At 40.0% G+C, this 23,348-nt stretch overlaps 1 protein-coding gene across 1 annotated transcript in view; it reads left to right on the top strand.

Annotated features, from left to right (window-relative positions):
* Window positions 1–23,348, top strand: part of LAMA3 (laminin subunit alpha 3) — a gene marked incomplete at its 5' end in the record, with an annotated part of 268,142 nt that overhangs the window by 135,791 nt on the left and 109,003 nt on the right. Inside the window, 6 exons of the mRNA XM_080821882.1 lie at window positions 3,791–3,923; window positions 5,559–5,701; window positions 8,012–8,109; window positions 8,614–8,767; window positions 19,261–19,421; window positions 22,587–22,695. Of these exons, the coding sequence (XP_080678008.1) occupies window positions 3,791–3,923; window positions 5,559–5,701; window positions 8,012–8,109; window positions 8,614–8,767; window positions 19,261–19,421; window positions 22,587–22,695 (798 nt within the window). The remainder of the gene's footprint in view (window positions 1–3,790; window positions 3,924–5,558; window positions 5,702–8,011; window positions 8,110–8,613; window positions 8,768–19,260; window positions 19,422–22,586; window positions 22,696–23,348) is intronic.

The raw sequence follows: 23,348 nt of genomic DNA, 5'->3' as shown, positions 1-23,348 counted from the left end.
TAGGATCCATTTTTTTTTTTTTTAAGATTTTATTTATTTATTTGACAGACAGAGATCACAAGTAGGCAGAGAGAGGAAGGGAAGCAGGCTCCCTGCTGAGCAGAGAGCCCGATGCGGGGCTCCATCCCAGGACCCTGAGATCACAACCTGAGCCAAAGGCAGAGGCTTTAACCCACTGAGCCACCCAGGCGCCCCAGATCCTTTTTTTTTTTTTTAAATTTACTTATTTATATTAGAGAGAGAGTGCACATGAATGGGAGGGGAGGGGAGGAGGGAGAAGGAGAGAGAGAGAGAGAATTTCAAGCAGGCTCTGTGCTGTGCATGGAGCCCAGCTCTGGGCTCAGTCTCACAGCCCTGAGATCAAGACCTAAGCTGAAACCAAGAGTCGGATGCTTAACTGACTGAGCCACCCAGGCGCCCCAACAGTACGTAGGATCGTAAGACCTCACTTCTTTCTCCTTTTCCCCAATATAAAATTCAGTTTCGTTAGTATTCCAATCTTCATGATTCAGAAAAAAGCAGTGGAGTCCATTAAGTCAGAATAGGATGTGAGTGACTGAGATTCCAATCAAGGTGGATACCTTCTCCCAGTGTTTACAGTTTGAAAGAATGACCAGTTAACACAAAGGAAATGAAATTTTTTTTTTGAGATTTTATTTATTCATTTGACAGAGAGAAAGAACACGAGTGGTGGGGAGGGGCAGAGGGAGAGGGAGAAGCAGGCTCTCTGCTCAGCAGGGAGTGTGACACGGGACTGGCTCCCAGGACCCTGGGATCATGACCTGAGCCAGAGGCAGACGCTCAACTGACTGAGCCACCCAGGCACCCTGCAAAGGAAATGAATTTCAAACGATGGAGTTTCTCTGTCAAATCACCCCTAATTTGTTCCTTATACATTTTTGCATTTTTATTTTCCAATATGGAACTAACCCTTAGAGATGGATTCTGTCAAGTTAAAAAGCCCACATTTGAGTGCAGTCTTTAGGGTTTCCTATATATGTTATCATGTCATTTGTAAATAGTGAGAGTTTTACTTATCCCTTGCCGTTTTGGATGCCTTTTATTTCTCTATGTTATTTGATTGGCGTGGCTAGGACTTCCAGTGGTATGCTGAATAAAAGTGGTGAGAGTGGACATCCTTGTCTTATTCTGAACTTTAGGGAAAGGCTCTCAGTTTTTCACCATTGAATATGATGTTGACTGTTTTTCGAATAAAGTCTTTATTATGTTGAGGTGCGTTCCCTCTAGACCTACTCTGCAGACGGTTTTTATCACGAGTGGATGTTGTACCTTGTCAAATACTTTTACTGCATCTATTGAAAGGATCATATTGATGTGACATATCACATTGATTGATTTGCAAATATTGAACCCCCCTTGCAGCGCAGGAATAAATCCCACTTGATCATGCTGAATGATTTTTTTAAATGTTCTGTTGGATTCTGTTTGTTAATATTTTAATGAGCATTTTTGCATCTCTGTTCATCAGAGATATTGGCCTGTAGTTCTCTTTTTGTAGTGTTTTATCTGGTTTTAGGATCAGGGTGATACTGGCCTCATAGGATGCATTTGAAAGTTTTCGTCTTCTATTTTTTGGAATAGTTTGAGAAGCATAGGTATTAACTGTTCTTGAAATGTTTGGTAGAATTCGCCTGTGAAGCCATCTGGTCCTAGACTTTAGCTTTTTGGGGGTTTTTTGATTACCGATTCAGTTTTATTGCTGCTAATTTGTTCAAAATTTATATTCCTGCTTTCATTTTGGTAGGTTATATGTTTCTAGGAATTTATCTTTTTCTTCTAAGCTAACCAATTTGTTGGCATATAGTTTTTCACAACATTCTGTTACAACTGTTTGTATTTCTGTTGTGTTTGTTGTTACTTCTCTTTTGTTAGTGATTTTGTTTATTGGGCTCTTTCCTTCTCTTATTTTTTGATGAGTCTGGCTAGAGAGTTAACCAATTTTGTTGATCTTTTAAAAAAATCAGCTCCTGGTTTCATTGGTCTGTTCAATTATTTTTTTGTTTGTTTGTTTAGTTTCTGTATCATTTATTTCTGCTCTGATCTTTAGTATTTCCTTCCTTTTGCTGGGCTTGGGTTTTGTTTGTTCTCCTTTTTCTAGTTTCTTTAGGTGTAACATTAGGTTGTTTATTGGAGATTTTTCTTGCTTCTTGAAGTAGACCTGTGTTGCTGTAAGCTTCCTTCTTAGAACAGCTTTTGCTGTATCCCAAAGATTTTGGAACTTTTTGTTTTTGTTTTCTTTTGTCTCCATGTAATATTTTATTTCTTCTTTGATTTCTTAAGTGACCCACTCATTGTTTAGTAGTGTGTTAGTTAACCTCCATGTATTTGTGTTCTTTCCAGATTTTTTCTTGTGGTTGCTTTCTAGTTTCACAGTGCTGTGGTCAGAAAAGGTGCATGTTATGACTTCGATCTTTTTGAATTTGTTGAGGCTTGTGTTGTGGCCTGATATGTGATCTGTTCTGGAGACTGTTCTATGTGCACTTGAAAAGAATGTGTATTCTGCTGTTTTAGGGTGGAATGTTCTGAATATGTCTATTAAATCCATCCAGTCTAGGGTGTCATTCAAAACCACTGTTTCCTTGTTGACTTTCTGTTTGGATGATCTGTCCATCAATGTAAATGGTGTGTTAAAGTCCCCAATTATTGTATTACTATTGATTATTTCCTCTGTGCTTGTTAATAACCGTTTCATTTATTTGCATACTCCCATATTGGGTGCATAAATATTTATAATTGTTACATCCTTCTGTAGGATTGTCCCCTTTATCATTGAAATGGAATATTATTCAGCCATAAAAAAGAATGAAATCTTGTCATTTGTAACAATGTGGGTGGATCTAGAGAGTATAACACTAAGCAAAATAAGACAGAGAACGACAAATACCATATGATGTCACTTATATGTGGAATTTAAGAAACAAAGGAAATAAGCAAAGGAAACAAAGGAGAGAGAGAGAGAGAGAGAGAAACCAAAAAACAGCCTCATAACTATAAAGAACAAACTGGTGGTTACCAGAGGGGAGGTCAGTAAGGGGGGTAGGTGAAATAGAGTTGAAAGAGTACACTCATCACAATGAAAAAAAATAAAATATTTTTTTTAAAAAGCCTACATTCTCTTTGGATAGAGACTGAGAACAATTCCACATGACTTGGGCATATTTTAGTTACATCTAGATTTTATCACTAATATGTTTGGAGTATTTTAAACTTTGCTTAGCCAACATACGTTTCTGTGACCATTTAGAATTTTAGGTATGTGAATCGGACCCCGGAGCGGTCCCTCTACAGGGGTGGTGGTGTCCAATAACACTGTCCTTTCCTTCTCTTCTGCCTCTTTGTTTCTCCCAACTGATGGTTGCCCCTGTCACTATGGCTTTCCTTACACTAGTCCAGCTAATATTCACTCTGTCTGCCTGATTCCAGAAGGGTCCAAAGGGGATCCCAGTTGCTGAGGAAACAGGTTTTCACTTTAACTTTAATTTTAAGTGTTTTTAATTTATTGCTGGGTCTGCCTATTTTCATCTTCTACAGAGTTAGTTATTTGGTGCTTGCTGAGTGGGAGAGTGAGTGAGTGAGAGAGGGAGAGATAGAGAGAGAGAGAGAGAGAGGGCATGTGTATACATTACAGGTCCACTAGTGAGACCTGAATGGAGTGTAGTCACTGTTTGGCTAGCATTGACTACACTCCGTCTAGGTTTCTCTAGTGGAAACTGGTCCACTAGCTAGACACTTTTAGCCAGTTGTCTCTTGGCGTTTTGGTGTTTTTCAGAATGAAGTGAGGATCGTGCTTAATGTGGGGAAGTCAAGTCACTCTTTGTTTCGTGTTATTCTGAAATACGTTAACCCTGGAACGGAAGCTGTATCTGGTCGTGTGACAATTTATCCATACCGGGCTGAAGCAGGTAGGTGAATTTTCAAGCCTCTTTTGGATTAGGAAATGACTGATTAGTGAAACATTCTCTCCAATTTTCACAAAGTTACCTCCTGAGAAGAGTTGAAGTCCGATGTAGAGTCTGATGAGGGTGGTGCCCTAGTGCCCTGTCCTTTGCTACTTTTTCAATCTCTAAACATCCTGCTTATTCAAATTTTGCTGTTAAGTTTATCATTAACTGTCTTTTTAAAAACTTGATGTAACAACCTGTGTGTTTTGGCTGAACCCCAGGGGTTATGATATCACCACAGGGTAAAGCTAATTCATCACCCATTTATGGTAGAGTGGGTGTCACCTCTGGGGTGGTATTGGAGGGATCTTGGCCTACTGCCCTAAATTTTCCCATTGTTTCAGGCACCCCAAATAGGCCAAGGAGAAATGGGTGAGGGGAGGAATTTTAAGGTGAATGGTGTGTAAAGCATGAAGCCCAAGAGAGCTCCAGAGAGGAACATGCAAACCTCACTGAAGGGTGAGGGAATCCTGAGGGCAGAAGATTAGCCTGTCAGAGGACGGATCTTGTCAGAGCACGAGGCCTGGAAGTCTGTTCTGCAAGAGTTAGAGCGTCTACCTTTCCTGGCAGCTGATTCCAGGAAGAGCTAGGAATCTCACATGGACACAAAATGGCGCCTGTAGAAATCCAATTTAAGGTTGAAATACAAGGATCTCTGCCTCCTCCCAAATACGACTGTCTACTCTGTGCTGAATTATCCTGTTTTCTGGCCTATAATCCCTCACCTTTCTCGTCCCATCGTTGAGGAGCAAAGGGCATGTTGGCTGTGGACACTGCCTCCTGTCCCGAACCTGGATCTAGGGGGTGTTGGCAGAGAAAATGCAAGGGTTTGGAGCAAATGTTTCTTCTGAAGAAAAAGGCTCGGGTGGGCTCAGCTCAAATTAAGCAGTTTGGTTTGTTTCTGAACCTCTCTAGGAGGTCCTCTGTGTATTCCATGCAGAAGAAAACCTTTGTATTCCAAAAACAAACAAACAGAAAACCACAACTTTTTCTTATTTCAGAACGAACACATGTTCTTCCATAGAAAATAAAAGAACAAAATAATTTAATATCAAATGTAATGACTAGAACAGTTACTCTGTGCCATGAACTTCTCTAAGCTGTTTGCATGTATTAATATACTTAATCACTTAACAAATTTAAATGGTACTCACAAATCCCAGGACACCTAATCACTGTCCACATCAATATCTTTCTAGTCTGTTTATATGCGATGCAAGCCTACCGTTTTTAAAAAATCAATAAATCTGATCAGTAAGGTGATGAGTAACCACCTTAAACTTTTTCAGATGTAAATGGAATGTTTAAAGCTGAGTATCCAAGGGACGCCTGGGTGGCTCAGTTGGTTAAGCGGCTGCCTTCGGCTCAGGTCATGATCCCAGCGTCCTGGGATCGAGTCCCGCATTGGGCTCCTTGCTCGGCAGGGAGCCTGCTTCTCCCTCTGCCTCTGCCTGCCTCTCTGTCTGCCTGTGCTCACTCTCTCTGACAAATAAATAAATAAAATCTTAAAAAAAAAAAAAAAAAAAGCTGAGTATCCAAAATCCCAACAGTCACTGCTAGACAAGCGCCTCAGGCGGTTCTTTTTATTTCTGATAGGTGCTGCTCAAAGCAAAGAAGTCATCTTCCTGCCGAGAAAGGAGCCAGCCTTTGTCACCGTCCCAGGAAATGGTGTGGCAGAACAATTTTCAATTACACCAGGGACATGGATTGCTTGTATCAAATCAGAGGGAGTCCTCCTGGTAAGAGACCCTCTTCCATGGAGTGTTCTGTGGGATTCTTTCCCCATCCTCCAGCATGGTCCCACCCACACTGACCCGCAGTGACCATAAGATATCAAAATCACAGGCAGTTCCCCTTTTAGACATAGGAAACTATGGTGACATTTGCCCTCAAATGACCTAGAAGCCAACTTAAAATATCTTTTTTTAAAAGTATTTATTTGAGAGAGAGAGTGAGAAAGAGCACGAGGGGGTGGGAGGAGAAGCAGGCTTCCCGCTGAGCAGGGAGCCCGATGTGGGGCTCCAAACCAGGACCCTGAGATCATGACCTGAGCCAATGGCAGAGGCTTAACCCACTGAGCCACCCAGGTGCCCCTAAAATATCTTTTATATTCTTCAGCCAGCTTCTCTCAGACAAAAACAACCAAACCAGCTATAACTCATAATGACTCAAAGTTACCAGAATAAATGTAAAATCTGAATGTGTATATGTCCCCACCCTTCAAAAGCTTCTCTGGGATTTTTTGTTATGAATCAGAAGGACGTCTTAGAAAATCAGCCTCTCTGGGAATTGTGTGGAATGAATCAGAAGAAGCTACAAGAGCAGACCCTAATATCAGTGAAGTTGGTGGTGGCGGAAAGAGAAGGGAGGACCTGTGCTTCTCTGACATTCCCCGCCTTCTTCTACCTCAAACATAGGCAATGGTCTTACCACACAGATGGCCTTGGACAAAGAACTCAGCATCAAGGGCAAAGCTCTGTCCTTGCACACTAATAGAATAGCCACAGAAGCCGTGGGAAATAAAGAGATGAAATTGCTATCTGAGATATTGATGTCTTATATAAAGTCTTCTGAAAATAAAGTCTTTGGCCAAAGCTTGGTTTCAGCCAGTCAGAGTGGAAAAGAGCAAGCTTTTCCTTCTGGCACAATCCTTTTGATTTGCTACATTAGCAGATCTTAGGCAAGTTCTTTAACTCCAAGACTGCCCCAGTTACCTCTTACTTGTAATAGGGATGTGTTTATCTAGGTCCTTTCCAAATCTGGGATCTTATGAGAATAATGTGACAGTTTATGCTATTCGTTCAGTCCCTTTTTTTCTTGCATCTTCTTGGTAGAAAGCTTTGTTGCTTTACAAAAGTTTTAGAGTTCTTCAAAGACTTTAGAAATGAGGACAAGGAAAATCCCATTGGTGCCAATAATGGGTACAAAGTTGGATTCATGGAAAGAAGGTCATTATGTTACTCCACAGGCATGGAAGATGCTTGATGACATTTAGTTAGTGCCATGGTATAGCGACTCATATATATGTTTCCATGTTATGATCCCGTTTTCTCTAGAGATATCTTATTGAACATCTACTATCAACCCTTACTGTTCTAAGATCTGTGGGACCATAAAACAATGAGGAGCTGTGGTCCCAACCTAAGGAACATCAGTAAGAGAATAATAACCACTGTTAAATTAAAGCCCACTGGGGTAGTGAGACCCCCGTGGTAGACCACAGAGTCCCCTGGGCCACCATCTCCTACTTTTCCTCTCCATGCATGTCTCTTCTTCTCCTTCATAGACAAATTAAGGGCCCTGATGAGAGAAATAGCTTTATGGTCAGCGTATGAGTCTCTTCACAGTTGTGGCAGACATCCCCCCTCCTTCCCTCTGCTCACAGCCAGTGGTGCCAGCATTCTTCTGAAGCTGTCAGACCATTGGCGTCTCAGAAACCTGGAGGTCTGCTCTTTCCTGAAGAGCTGTTTAGCTGAATTTACACTGTGGGATTCATTTGGCACATTCCGTGGAACACAATCTTCCTCTCATCTCCTAGGACAGGCAGTCAGCCAGTTTCAGCCCGTGATTCACCAGGATCACAAAACATCGGTTTTTTTTTAATACCATGCCAGGCGAACATTGCTTTGGGGGGGGAATAAAAAGCTGAAATACCCGATACACAATTCGGTGTTCTGATGTGTGGTGATGAAAGCAACCGGTATTTCAAAGGACCAGATTATCAGTTGAGGGTTTATTATCTTTGTTTATTTTTGAACTGATACACAGTCCAGAAGAGGGGTAAAATCTCCCCCCCTGAGTTGTGAAAACAAACATGTTCACCCTGAGATGCTTATCTCCCTTGCTTGGAGCACCTGTGACAAGTTGCTTTGTGTGTTTTGGGGAGTCAGGGAGGGGAACAAAGCAGCTGCTGGGGACAGTTTAAGTTAGAGAGCTTCATCTGGTTATTATTAACCTCGTCAACCTAATCAAACCATGCCTGATAGTTTTATTACTCAGGAAGGGCCACCATCATCTGAGTAATTGTCCTCTTGGTCTTCATTTCCTAGGACTACCTGGTCCTGCTTCCCAGAGACTACTATGAGGCCTCCTCCCTGCAACTGCCAGTCACCCAGCCGTGCGCCGACTCAGGACCACTCCAAGAAAAGTTAGTAGGGGCAGTGGGGCGTCACTGGGGTCCTCTGAATTAGGGACCTTTGGTGCAAGGATTTGAGAGAGGTCTCAGCTTCACAAGCACAGCGAGTTTCATGGGATAATTGTTTAATGGTGGTCTTTCTCTGAGGCCATTGACTGTCTTATATACAAGAATCACAGAATACTTTGAACCCTGTAGTTGGCATTTAGAGGGACGCCCACCCTCTAGCCTGTGGAAATACGGATGCTTGGCCAAGTAATACCTTCAAGGTCGAGCATCTGATGAGGGGGAGGGCTTAAAATAGAATCTGGGTTTATGGACCTTTCCATTTTTATTCTTCACACAGATGACAGTTTACCACCCGATTTCCACAGTAGGCAGGTGGTAGGAGTTGGTTGAAGGAACGATGAGTGAATAGAACGGGGAGAGTTCTTTGGGGATGTACTTTGATGTTGTGTTTTGTTCTCAGTTGTAACTGTTGTTATTTTGTTGTTGTTGTTGTCGTCATTGTTGAAGTTGCTTGCTCTACCAGCATTTGCCAGTGACCCGATTCCCCTGTGCCCTGGCTTGTGAGGCCAGACACTTCCTGCTTGATGGGGAGCCAAGAGCCTTGGCAGTGAGGCAGCCCACCCCCGCACACCCCGTCATGGCGGACCTCAGCGGGAGAGAGGTGGGGCAGCCTTTTATTTACTGTCAAAGCTATTACTACCTCCCCGTCTGTGTCTGCTGAAAACCCTTGGCCACAGCTGCTTCTCAAATTCAGGGGAACCTGGAAGGATTTCTCAGAGGTGTTAATTATAGGTATACTGAGTTCTCTGATCCAGGCTGTGGCTGGGCAGTACGCACCATGGAGCATAGTACGGTTTGTCTTTGAGCACTTTCTAGACAGGGCAGGGAATGTGGGCAATCACAGAATCCTCTCCTTTTTAATTCCCTAGACTTATAAGGGTGTGTCTTGCTCTACCTGATTGGAGCAAGATCTTTCTAAACAGCCTCCAGAAGCTACACAGCTTACCCTAAAAGGATGCACGGCTCGCTGACTGTTCAGCCCCTCAGGCTAAGCAGTTTGTAAGGGCTGATTTCTTTGAGCTCAGAAATCTGGAACTGCTGCATCCCAAGGCCCCTCCCTCGTGGCTTAGAGGACAGGTTACTACGGGTTTGGGCATTGCTTTTCTTCCCCGAGTTTGTAAACCTCAAAACAATTTAAGACTCTACTGATTTAAGATTTGGGTTAAAAGTCCTGTACATCAACACTAAGAACAACAGTGCAACACCTCAAAATAAAGACACTGAAAAAACAAAACAAAACAAAACACAACTTCCTTTACTGTATTTCCATTCCTGACTTTTTACAACATTCTCTGTTTTGTACCATTTGAGGCCAATATTCATGCTCGAATGTGTAGACTGATAACATATATGGTATTAATTCTCACTGAATATTTTGATGTATACCTTTTTGTAAACTATATTGCTAACATTTCTAGGGTAGCTCTTATAGGATTTTAAGGATATTTCTTTAGTCTTCATTTCATTTTATTTGAGTTTTTGTTTTGCAAATAATATATATATGTGTGTGTACTTGTTGTAACAAGTAAAGCAATATAGATAAGCATAAAGAAAAGCTAATGATCTCATCCCCACTGCATTCTAACAATCTGCTGTATTCCTCCCAACCCATGCTGTACACACACACACACACATGCACACATACACACATACATACATACACCACAATATGTACATTTATAACACATATATACCTAAATATGCTCACACGCATACAGTGTGTGTGTTCCCCAGACAGCAGGGAGGTGCTGTTGAAGTTGGCCAGCCTCCAGGATATGATGCTAATGACTCATCAGGAAGTGTCCTTGCCTCTGATTCAGCCCAGAGCCACGGCACTGAGGTGTTGGGCAAGGCCATATTTGCATGGTGCATAAAAGTAAACCCTGGGCTGTCCAGTTTTATTTAACAGTCTGTTTTACCATTGTATCTAAATGCTTACAGACTTGGGCTGTCTAGTACAGCAATGACTAGCCCATGTGCTTTCCATAAATTTAAATTAATGAAAGCTAAGTAGAGCTAAACATCCCCTTTCTCAATTGCACTGGCCATATTTCAAGTGTTCAATAATCACAGATGTCCAGTGGCCACCTTAACAGAAAACACAGATTATAGGATGTTTTTGCTATCACAGAAAGTTCTATTGCACAGTGCTGTAGTGGATCATTGTGCTAAAATTCAAGGACTAATGGCTTTAGAAGAGGTCATAGAAATCATTTGATTTCCCTTCCTGTGAAGGAATCCTTTCTAAATTATCCTTATTAAACATTCACTTAGCCTCTGTTGAATACTTAAATCGATGGAGGAGTCACTTCTTCTAGAGGTAGGCTAACTTTTGGTCATCATTAGCCACCTGGAGCAATGCAGAGTAATCCTTCCTCTGGAAACCATATGTAGTGTCTGCCTGCCTTCATGTCTTGGGTCATCAGTAACTAGCTGTAAAATCTCTCTGGGCCTGAATTTACTAGTATACAAAATGGGGATAAGAATAGTAGCTACCTCATGGTTACTATTAAATAAATAATCCATGAGGGGCTCTTGTTGTGATCAAGTGATCACTCAGTAACCATTAGCCATACTGCTATTACATGTTCTAGTCAGCACCATGGGCCAAAAGAGCAACCCACTAAGAAGACTAGTTCATATGAATAGTTTTTCCTCTTCTAGGATACAGGGAGGTCTGGAAGGATTCCAGGGGGAGGAACTGAGTACATTCAGGTCTCCCAGAAATCTTCGAGGGACAGAGCTACATGGCTCTCACAGAAGCCTTCCCCTTCTCTCCATGTGTTTGCCTATTCACCTCTCCTTCTATGAAATGACTTCTTTTGTTTACTCATAGCTCTTTGTCTCACACACATGCCATGAAGTCTGCTCTGGTCCCATTTCTTTGTTAACTCCTAGCTCTGGCACTTATTGCCACCTGAGTCTCCCTTCTTTATTCTTTCTGAGAAAGATAATCTGGACAGCTCAATCTTTTAAAGTCAGATCACACTGTTGTACACCAAGCCTCTGTCTCTTGTAAACAAATTCATAGCCATATATATATATATATATATATATATATATATATATATACACACACACACACACACACACATACATATATATATGTACATATATGTGTATATATATAAAATTTCAATTTGATCATCTCTGTTTTACAATGTGATTTTAATCCATTTATATTTATTGTGATTTCAGACATATTTGGACTTTTATCATTTTATTAATTTTATTAGCTCTTTAAAATCCAGTTTAGTTAACATATACTGTATTTTTTGTTTCAGAGATAGAATTTAGTGATTTATCAGTTACATGCAACACCCAGTGTTCATTCCATTAAGTGCCCTTCTTAATGCTCATCACCCAATTATCCCATCCCCCACCCCCCCAGTGACCCTCAGTTTGTTTCCTATAGTTAAGAGTCTCTTATAGTTTGCTTCCCTATTTGTTTTCATTTTATTTTATTTTTCCTTTCCTTTCATTTATTTTGTTTCTAAATTCCACATATTAGTGAAATCATATGGTATTTGTCTTTCTCTGACTGACTTATTTTACTTAACATAGTACCCTCTAGTTCCTTCAACTTTGTGTACACACACATACACACACACACACACACCCCACATCTTCTTTATCCATTCATCTGTCGATGGACATCTGGGCTCTTTCCATATTTAGGCTATTGTGGACATTGCTGTTTTAAACATTGGGGTACATATGCCCTCTTCAAATCACTATGTTTATATACTTTGGATAAATACTGAGTAGTGCAGTTGCCAATAGTAGCTGAGTAGCTCTATTTTTAACTTTTTGAGGAGCCTCCATACTGTTTTCTAGAGCAGCCATACCAGTTTATTAGCTTTTAATTTACTTTCTTAAAAATAATTTTCCTACTTCTGTTTTTTTGTTTTTGTTTGTTTGTTTGTTTTTAAGTAAGATTTGGGGTCAACATGGGACTTGAACTCATGACCCCAAGATCAAGAGTAACATGCTCTACTGACTGAGCCAGCTGAGCACCCTCTTCTTCTGTTTGATTGGGAGTTTTCTCTATCTTTCTGCTTGTTTGATAGGTACAGATTGTTTTCTAATATTTTAGTGGTTACCCTTAATATGTTAAAATATGTTCTTAAGTATATATTTTCCAACAAGGTTTAAAGTTATTCAATAATTCTGATCTCTTCTTTTGTACAACACAGCCTTTAGAATGCTTATTTATCCATTGTAAACCAATCTCCTACTTATTGAAATTTTATTTTTACCCTTTTCCCTGACTTTCAGATAGATTGTAAGTTTCATCTTAATTCAAATGTAACACATACCAACCCTCCCTCTCTTCTCCTTTCCTTTCTTCTTTTTTTCTCTTCTCCATTTCTTCTTGGAGGTATCTCCCCTGGAATCTTTCATCTCTCTTCTTGACCCTGGAATATAGTCTCTGAGCCTGAGGCACAGCTATTTCATGAAATTTTCATCACCACCATCACCACCCATCACCCATCATTCTAGATATTCTCTTTTTTATCTTCATTGTATTGAATCTTCTTTTTTCTGACTGTTGGAACTTCCTTCAACTTCTTTATTTTTTCTTTTTTTGCTTCCTCATTTTGGTAGATTATATCCTCTAGAGGCTTCCTGTGAAAGGCCACACAGGAGCTACTTTTTTTGTTGTTGAGAACTTGCATATCTGAAACTATCTTTATTCTACTCTCAATCCTGATTTTTTTACTTTGGTTAGATGTAGGATTTTAGATTAGAAATCATTTCTCCCCAGAGTTTGATAATGTTTCCTCATTGACTTCTAGCTTCAAGTCCTGCTCTTGAGAAGTTACATTGTGGTTCCCAGGGTTTTGATTGCAATCTGGTTTTCCTTTCTTAAAGCCTTTGAGGTTATTTTTTTGTTTCTTATGTTCTGGTGTTTCACAAGGATGTGCCTTAATATAGATAGTGTTTCAGCCAATGTGCCGGGTTCTCAGCCCTTTAGCCTGGAAATTTTTATCCATTATTCTGGGAAACTTTCTTGAGTTATTTCTTTGATACTTTATTTCTTTATCTTTAATCAACATTTGCAATCTCTTGATCTTGTTTTATGCTTTGGGAGATTTCTTCAATCTTTTCTTCCAACCCTCACCCCAGCTCTACACACACACAGACACTTAGGTTTCAGCTTTCTCTGGTCTGATTAGTTGACATTCATCTGCTTTCCAGCTTCCAAAATTTTGTTGATTTCTCTGGTCTGTTGGGTTTTTACTTCTCTTTCCTATTCTCTTTCTCTTTGTGTGTTTATGATTTTTAAAATCCTGACTCTAATTTTTGTGGAGTTCTGAGAGGGAAGATCAGTAAACATGCGTGCTTAATCCACCATGTTTAACCAGAAATCCTAGGATGGACTTTTATTTGTGACATTCTAAAGTTTCATTATGGTATGTTTAGGTGTAGATTTATTTTTATTTATCTATTTAGTCCTCAGGTACACTTTCAGAATGAAGATTCATGTCTTTCATCCTGGGAAATTCTCATATGTTATAACTTCAAGTATAATTTTGGTGCCATTTCTTACATTTTTCTTTTCTGGAAATTAGACCGGGTGAGTCTTGGAGCCTCACAATCTATCTCCAAACTGCTCTTTCATATTTTTATATCTGTTGTCTCTTTGTCTACTTGGTGGGTTAATTACTCAAGACTTCCTCAGAATACATGAATGTTTCACTCTCTCCAGTCTAGATTTTAGCCTATTGATTCAGTTTAATTTATACTGTTAATCTCAAAGATTTCTAACTGGCTCTTACTCATGTTTACTTTTCCTTGCTTTATTTCTGTCAGTTTAGCTTCATAACTTTGTTTACCTTTTAGGATTATTTATTTAGTTAGTTGACAGACAGAGATCACAAGCAGGCAGAGAGGCAGGCAGAGAGAGGGGAGAGGAAACAGGCTCCCTGCTGAGCAGAGAGCCTGATTCTGGGCTCGATCCCAGGACCCTGGGATCATGACCTGAGCCAAAGGCAGAGGCTTTAACCCACTGAGCCACCCAGGTGCCCTAACTTTGTTTACTTTTTAAAGAGATTACTCTTTCATTTATATTTTTTAGTATCTTAATGCCCTTGGAGGCAGGTATATTTTAGAATTAAGAATTTTTAAGATTCTCTACGTGCATGCGCGCGCGCACACACACACACCATCTCCAGGAGTGTCCTGGCCAACACCCTATAACCAAACATGTTAATATTTCTCCAATGAAAAGCATGAATAGGCACTCCAAGAGAAATACATGAAGACCGTATACATGGACTTAGTTCAAGTCATATTTTGCCACCAAGTGTTGATTGGTTAGGTAAGATTAGCTTTTGCCACCAAACAAGATCCAAAATAATTTCCTTTTCCAAGTTTGAAGATTTCAGATTAAGGACCAGTATATTCATTTTAAAGTCTTTATCAGACTGTCCTATAAAATTCATTTCATCTGAAGTAAACTCATCTTCTGATTGATGATATCATTGCCTATTTCTGACATTAGATTTCTTTTTGTGTTTTGGAGGCTTATCTTGTTTGCAGGCTTATTGGCTTATTTTGAATGGAAGGTTTTTATCATCTCCCTTTATATTTGTCTCAGCTTCATAGTTTTGCAATGTCTTACCAGTCCGCTGGACCCTTAGCTCAGAGGCAAGCATTACAATGTGCCACTTCTATTGCTGATACTACTGTGAGCACAGATTCAGGCACTGAGTCAGTGGGTGGCTTAAATCAGTTCTTGGTCATGAGGCTACATCTTTGATATTTGATCCCCGAATTCAACAGCTTCTTATAATGCTGAGATCTAAGTGGCAGATCATCAGCAACTTTTTCAGCTTTTCATGATTTGAGGGAACCCTTACCTTTGCCTTCAGAAAATGAGCCTGAGTCTAACCACTGTCTCATGAGGCATCTTTTGTTTTCTTTACTCTGCATGAGCTGAACTGCTGACCAAAACAGCATGCTTCCAGACCTGGAGGACAACAGGCTCTGGGCTTCAGCCCCAGTGTATTTTGAATTTTTCTTTTACTTATATTCCATCACTTTTAATCTCAAACATATCTTTTTGTTTTCCTTTCAAAACATTTTATCCATAGTTGCTGTCTCTTGGAGCAGAAGGGGTGCAGAAAATGTGAATTCACTTCGCCATCTGAACTGGAAGTCGCTGTCACCTTTTAAAGATGCTAAATTCTATCTTCCTTTTTATTAAAACCCTCCTTTCTCTTCCCAGTCTCTCAGCCATAATGCTTCCCTCCTTCACAACCAAACTTCTCCAGCGAATTAGACAATTCTACACTGTTTCTAATTCTTTCGCTTCCATTCACACCTCAACCCACACCAGTCTAGCTTGCTTGCTTGCTTGCTTGCTTCCTTCCTTCCTTCCTTCCTTCCTTCCTATATTTTCTTTCTTTCCCAGGGTTTCCAATTATGTTCTTTTCACTAAGTCCAACAGATAGTTTTCATTCCTCCCCTATTCACCTGTTTAACTTCTCTAAAGCTTTCAGTACTTGTCAAATACCCCTCACATCTTAAAATACTCTCGCACGTTGTTTTCCATAATTTAAGAGTGGTCTGGATCTCTTCCTACCTCTCTGGCTGCTTCCTCAGAATATCATTTACAGGCTCAACCTCTGTCTAGCCATTGGATATTAGAATTTGTTCAGGCTCAGTCTTGGCCTTTGTCTTTTTACTTTATATTCTCTCCCTAAGCAGCCTCCTCCATGCCTGTTGTGATAGATACCAACTCTACACAGATAACTGCCTAATTGGTATGTCTAGTCATACTTGTGCTTTTAGGTGCAGAAGAGCATAGCCAACTTCCTTCCTGACGTTACCTCTTAGGTGTCTCAGAGAGATCTCAAATTACATTTTAGTGTCCCTACCTAAGTAAATGGTACCACCATCCATCTAATTGTATAAATCAGAATCCTTAGGGTCAACCATGACTTCCTCTGTTCTCCCCCTCACCAAAGACAACCCATCTCTGAGTGTCCATCCCAACCTTTTCTTAAATGTTTCTACTTCTCTCCGTGTATCCTTCTTGCCCAGTATATGATATCTTTCATAAGGATCTCAGCAGTAACCTAATTAGCTCACTCGCACCAGCTCCTGCTGTTGCATCTCCCAGTATTGACTCCATACAATTGTCAACATACCCGTGTTGATAGAAATATCCAATCATCCCTGACCCTCTCACCCCATCCTCATCCATATACAACTGGGAAATTTCAATAACATCCTATTGATGTTAGTTCAATAACATCCTTTTGTCTATGGAGACAAAAGATTTTAACGACCTCTAAGGCTACCCCTCTTACCTCCCAGTTTTGTCATAGCTCTTCTTGTTCTCTGTTCCTGGCCACGGTGGCCTGCCTTCAGTCTCTTGGACTGCATATCTGCTACCCTACAGCGGGTACGTGACAGGGTAACCTCCTACTGTAGCTTGTTCCCTCTGCCTGAATGCTCCTCCCTCCCCTTGGGGCTTGTTCCTCATCCTCCAGCACTCAGCTAAGTTATTTCTTCAGGAAGTCTCCCCCCTTCCCTAGCCTTCCTGGCCTTCTCAGGCAGCCCCCTGCCCACCTCCTCAGAACATTTGTCATACATGTAATTTCATACTATGTTGATTTAATAATCTAAGTATTTGATTGAAGTCTGTCTGAGGATAGAGACCAAGTCTGTCTTGTTTCCCGTCATATAAGCCCATCAGGGGAGCTGGCATACAGTAGGTGTTTAATAAGAGGTTGACCAAATCATTTTGAAGACTCATTTTGACATCAGATGTATTAATCATCCCTCTTAGCTTTGTGTAAGCACCAGATTTGATATGCCCACCTTTTATGTCTTTATCTTGAAACACTCATAACTAGGTAAGGGCAGTTCTATGCAATAAAACCAAAAGGAACCTTCCAGCTTGACACTGAAGTTCCCTTTTACTAGGAATATAGAAATAACTGATAACAAACAGCAACTAGTAAAATTTCCATTTGCCATCATTTGTCTTTTATCTGAGTTTCTCAAAGCCTACTTTTACCAACAGATGTATTCAAAAGCCTTCCTACAAGTCTTCCAAAAAATCAATCTATAGGACTCAGAGTGGAAAGAACAATAGAAATTTATAATAGAGTGCTGTGATAAAACTGGCAGCCAATAATAACTTCTGGGAGAAAAGTGAATACATCATTGGCCTGTGTGTGCTTTATGGTGGGTGAAAACAGACAAACTCTTGTCTGGAGATGCCCAGGGGAGAAACGCTGGTAATAAACTTTGAACATGGACCCATATTTCACTCTGTAACAGAGTGGAAAAGTGGTGTGGATAATCCACTTTTTTTTTTCCCTGAGGGAAGTCTTTCTATTATATAAGTGATAGAAAAATCACTGTGGAAAATATTAGTTGTGCGGCTCAGGGCTGTGCAGAGAGAACAGTAAATGTGAATTTCCTGAAGGCAAGGGGCAGGAAGATTTTAATTAAGTGTGGTAAAGCTTGGCTGGGCCTGAGCTTACAGACTGAAAAGAGTTAAACTATATAGAATGTAGTTCTAATATTGGCTCAGACATTCAATATGCACCTATCCTTTGACTCAGCAATTCTACTCCTAGGAATCTTACAGAAATACTAGCTTAAGGATATGCATATATGTATGTTTTTTTCCCGTGTAACATATAAAGCTATATGAATATATATAGAGAGATACATCTATATAAATTATATAATTTATAATATACATATATACACATATGAATTATTATTGCATATAACAAATTATATAATTTATAATAACATATATTTATTATAATATATAAATTATATAATTTATATATAACATAATAGATTATAGATAATATATTATTATAAATTATATTTATATAATTTGTATATTATATTTATGATTTATTAAATTTATATTATATAAATCATATGATCTATAATAATATATATTATATATATCTCTAATATATAAATTAGAGGCAAACTAAGTGTCCATCAATTGGGGATTAGTTAAATAAATCACTTTATGATCATACTATATAGAATGGTAGGAAGCCATTAGGAAAATGAAGTTTATCTGCATGTACCTGCTATAAACAGAGAAAATACTGTTGAGTAAAAAATGTAAGTCATGGCAAAAGGCAATAATTACAATTATAATCATCAGTGTTTATTTAGTATTTGTGACATGCCACATACATTTCTGAGAGTTCTTCCCATATTAATTCATTTAATCCTCATGATAATCTTAAGAGGTGGATACTATTGTTATCTTCATTTGTGCACTGGAGAATACTGAGGCATATAGACATTAAGTAACTTGTTCACAGTCATGCAGCTGGAGGCAGTATGATTCCAGACTCCAAGCTCCTAACAAGGCATGGGCATTTTTTTTTTTTTTTTTTTTTGGTGAAAGGCCAGATAGTAAATATTTTTGGCTTTGAGGGTCATATGGACTCTGTCGGAGCTACTCGGCTCTGCTGTGATGTACAAAAGCATCCATGATTGCCTACTATGAGCAGTATTTCTTTAAAAAAAAAAAAAGAAAGTACATGCATGTGCATTTTCAGACATGGACAGTGGTTTGGAAGTATGAAAACCAAACTATTATTAGTTATCGTCCCAGAAGTGGGGTGCATGTATCACCTCTCATTATCTGCAACCACAAAATTTTAAGTTCATTTTTTAATTTGAAGACCAGCAGAAGAGCCTCAAGGCAGACTACCATTCCTTTTATCATCTGCTGGAGATACCTTTTTACCTCAAGTTTTAGAGTGTCTTTTGCCTTGAGAAACAAAGCAAATATATAGGTGAAAGAGTAGAAGCCCCTATAAGTAGGGTTGCCGGATTTAGAAAATAAAGATACAAATGCCCCACTCAATTTAACATGCAGACAAACAATAGTTACATGTGTTGTGTATCTGCATTTCAAATTTAGTAGCACATCCTGTATTTTATCTGGCATTCCTACCTAGAGGACCATGTTTCTTACTGTGATAACCTATGAAACTACTTCCAAGTGTCTGCTCAGCCCTGGTTTCACTGTTGCTATGTAAACGCATCCAGTGCATTTCACATCCACGTGCTCGGGCTCTCTGACAGGTGGAGCTGCACCTGCGGTTGCGGGTTCCGCAGGTCGGCAACTACGTGGTCATGCTGCAGTATTCCACGGAAGTAGACCAGTTGTCTGTCGTTGATGTGCACATGGAGAGCCCAGGGTCTGTCCTGGTAGGCCAGGTGAACATCTACAGCTGCAAGTACAGGTAACCAGTCCTGTCCCGGGGGATTCCTTTGTCCTGGAATGATCGGGAGGTCAGCTTTGGGAACTCTGGTTTTTATCTGGATTGGGAAGTTGTTTCCTTTTTGAGGCCGATCTTGAAGCCAAGCAGAAGACTGTGCTCTCAGGTTTCACCCCCAGTGTAGTATTGGGAAGCTTCTCTGTGGACAGCTTGAAAACGTTGCATCTTCTTGAAAAACTGTGTGTTCTGTTCACCACTTTGGCTCAGATTCCCATGAAGCCACCACAGTCCTGGGCGGTGCAGGGAGCTCAGTGCTCTTGCCTCAAATGCTGGGTAGAGCACATGGCTGCATGGGAAAGAGAAAAGACTGTGTATCACAACTGCCTGCCCAACACGCCCTACAGAAACTGGGAATAATTAATGTTTGATGATCACCAGGTGAAAAATAATTAACCAAAGATTTAAAAATTCACCCTGATTCAGTTACTGTCTTCCAAGAACTTTGACAAAGATTTATTAAAAATTGTTTTCTTTGCATACTATTTCAAGATCTATGCAAATGTCCACAATATGCTTTAATTAAAGAATCTGTGTAAGGGGTGCTTTCAACATGAAATTAATTTTATAATAAATGGCTTCAGGAGTCAATCTCTTCAGACAGCAAGTGGAGAACTCCAGTGAACCCACCCAGTTCTTGGCCAAGGCCTTACACGTTTTGTTTCCATGAGTTGCCTATGGCTTTTTGTCAAACTCCAAATGACCTGATGTAGTTGGACATTTTTCCCTGTTTTACAAATAAAAGAACTTACAAAAAGAGTTACTTTTAGAAGCTTAGAATGGAAACTTTTATGAGACTTAATGAAATGGTTATTGAATTAACATCATGCTCTTAGCGACCCTAAAAAGGAAACTGTGAGGGCTTCTTTTAAGAATCTTTAAAAAAAAATCTAGTGAGCTCTTCTCTCTGGGGTGATGATAAAATATGTGTATATATATGTATGTACATATATATATATATATGTGTGTATGTGTGTGTGTGTGTATAATGGGGCAAAAAATTTCCCCAGAATGTTCTGTCATTATCTGAAAATGTTAGGTTTGTCTGTGGATGACATCAGCAACCACTGGAATGTACACTCCCAGGCAGGTGGGTCACCTCACCACCCGAACCCTGGAGACTTTTGGCCACAGGGCTGGGACAGGGCTTCTCCAGATTCTGTCCACCCTCTGGTTCAGCCCTCTGACTCCTTCCACCTTCCAAATTATGTCACTTGATCCCTGCTCCACAGGATACAAGGTAATAATGGCTAAGGGCCCAGGAGGAAACACTCTTAATGTCCCTAGTGGCTCTCTGACCCATATCAGAAGAGGCTGAGAACATCTAGACCAAGCAGAGGAGTGGTTTCAAAGCTAAAGAAAGAAAGGATTCCATAAGCCATAAGCCATAAGCCTGGTTTCATGACGTCTGTCTGAATGGCATTGGGCAGACAACTGTGCGGTATTCTGGAGATCACTTTGACTCTGGACATGACAGCACCAAGTTCTTCTTCTCCGGGGACATTAGAATTCTAAGACAGGGTTGTATTAGACTAGGACTGCCTTTTATTGTATTTAACTATTTCCAGGAATGTCCCATGATACGGTTTCACTAATCTAAAATATTTCCTCCATCTCTACTTTGGCTGTCATGTAGACAAGTGAACATGAACAGGCTGTAAGTACTGTGGTCCAAAAATGTGGTGCAATTGGAAAATATTTGACCCATCAAAGCCTATTTCAAATGACGGGCCCTTTCAACATTGCAGCTTCTCCTGCTGAGGGTTGAATCTTTCCCGGCATTTCTCGAGTGAGTTCTAATGGAGTTATATTAAAAATAATCCCAACAGAAGAGTAGTGGTGCTAATTAAAATACCACTTTCAAAACAGTGTTGTGATAAGTCTGATCGCCCTTCTGTGAGAGAAGTTCACTCATGATTAATTCAATCCAGTTATTATCATTAGTCTATTCTTAGTAATAATTTTAAAAAAATATGGATAAAACTAAATCCAAGTGAATCACCTAATATATTTTAACTCCCAGGATTGTGCTTGAACCAAAAGGAATGCATTTTAATTTCACACACACACAAGTGCTCAAAAGGAAAAAGAAAACAGCTGTTCTTTGAGTTTCTAACTATGGCTCTTTATAATACTATCTCATTTTAATCCTTACCAAAAAGACATTGCATAAATTATTTCAGATATTTCCCAGAGACGGTCATTTCTTTTAGTTTGCCTCCAAACTAGTTTCCAAATTGCATTTACAGACAGAAAAGTGGCTACAGAATATGAAGTCAGAAACATCCCTCCAAAAATACTTCTTCAATGGGTTTTACCATTAGAGTGTATTCTTTGGTTTCAAACCGTGAACTTTTAAATGTTCCTGACCTCCGTATTTCACCTGATGGGGTAGAAGGAAGGAGTGCAGCTGGTACAACAAGGAAGGAAGCATGAAAGGAGTAGACTGAGCTTCCAATGGCACATTCTGGTTAGTCATGACTGGAGTAGGGCCAGCCCCAACGCTGACAGGGTGTGGGATGTCTACAATCGTTGTGAAGCCGATAGGCAATTTTAGTCACCGACAGTACTAACTGTTGATAAATTGTTGATAAATTGATAAATTGTTGATAAATATTGATAAATCTCCACGAAGGTTGTATCTTGGAGATCAGACATTTTTTTTTAAATTTTATTTATGCATTTGAGAGAGAGAGTAAGAGAGAGCACGGGAGGGTAGAAGGTCCGAGGGAACAGCAGACTCCCTGCAGAGCTGGGAGCCCGATGCGGGACTGGACCCCTGGACTCCAGGGTCATGACCTGAGCTGAAGTTAGTCGCTTAACCGACTGAGCCACCCAGGTGCCCAAGATCAGACATTATTGACCCTGGGGCTTTTTCTCCCAATGACTAGACCAAGTATTGCATAAAGCTGGGTGGAAAAAGTGAGCAAGGCCTTTAGCCCTGAGATGAGCCACAGTCAGTAGGTTCTTTTTCTTGTATTGATTGTGGACTGCATCTCTCTAGAAGGCATTGTGCCTGAAAATTCACTGTCAGTGACCTAGTTATAAACAGGAGAAACAGAAGAGCCATAGGGAGGCATGAGGTCAGGGAGACCAGAGGAGTCAGGCTAAGAACACTCTTTCCTCTCACAGTGTCCTCTGCCGGAGTGTCGTGACTGATGGCAGGAGTCGCCTCGCCGTCTACGAGCTGTTGACAGATGTGGGTATTCGGCTTAAAGCACGCAGGGCCCGATTCCTTCTGGTATGCGTCTGTTTTGCCCTTTGAATTTTAGAAGCATTTTGGTGATATCTCTATATTTTAAAACTTAGAGAAATTTTGGCGGGGTTTGCATTCCACCTATAAAGTGAATCTGTGAAGAGTTGCTAGTTTTATGATGTGTTTTATCCGCATCTAGCACTCTGTCTTGCCTCTTCATTTGAGCCTTTTTTATATAGCACAGGTAAAGTTTGCTCATCAAGTTTGAACACAGCTCACAAAACTCTATTTCATGAATGTTTATTCATTGTTACTATTATGAATGAAATCTCTTTTGTCATTATAGTTCCTAGGTTTTTTTTTTAAAGATTTTATTTATTTATTTGACAGACATAGATCACAAGCAGGCAGAGGGGCAGGCAGAGAGGGGGAGAGGCTCACTGCCAAGCAGAGAGCCTAATGCAGGGCTCAATCCAGGACCCTGAGATCACAACCTGAGCCGAAAGCAGAGGCTTAACCCACTGAGCCACTCAGGTGCCCCTCCTAGTTTGTTTTTATGCTGGTGTGTAGAAATGCCATTAGTTATTGTTTATTTTCTTGCCCATTTTACTATTTAATCATGTCTATTAGTTTCTTGGCAAATTCCTTCAGAATTTTCAACGTTGCAACCACCTGGTATTTCCTTTCCAGATTATTGT

This window comes from Martes martes (genome assembly GCF_963455335.1).
Source record: "Martes martes genome assembly, chromosome: 13".
NCBI lineage: Eukaryota > Metazoa > Chordata > Mammalia > Carnivora > Mustelidae > Martes > Martes martes.
The sequence above is the reverse complement of the archived record's forward strand: the minus strand, read 5'-3'. Positions and strand labels throughout refer to the sequence as shown.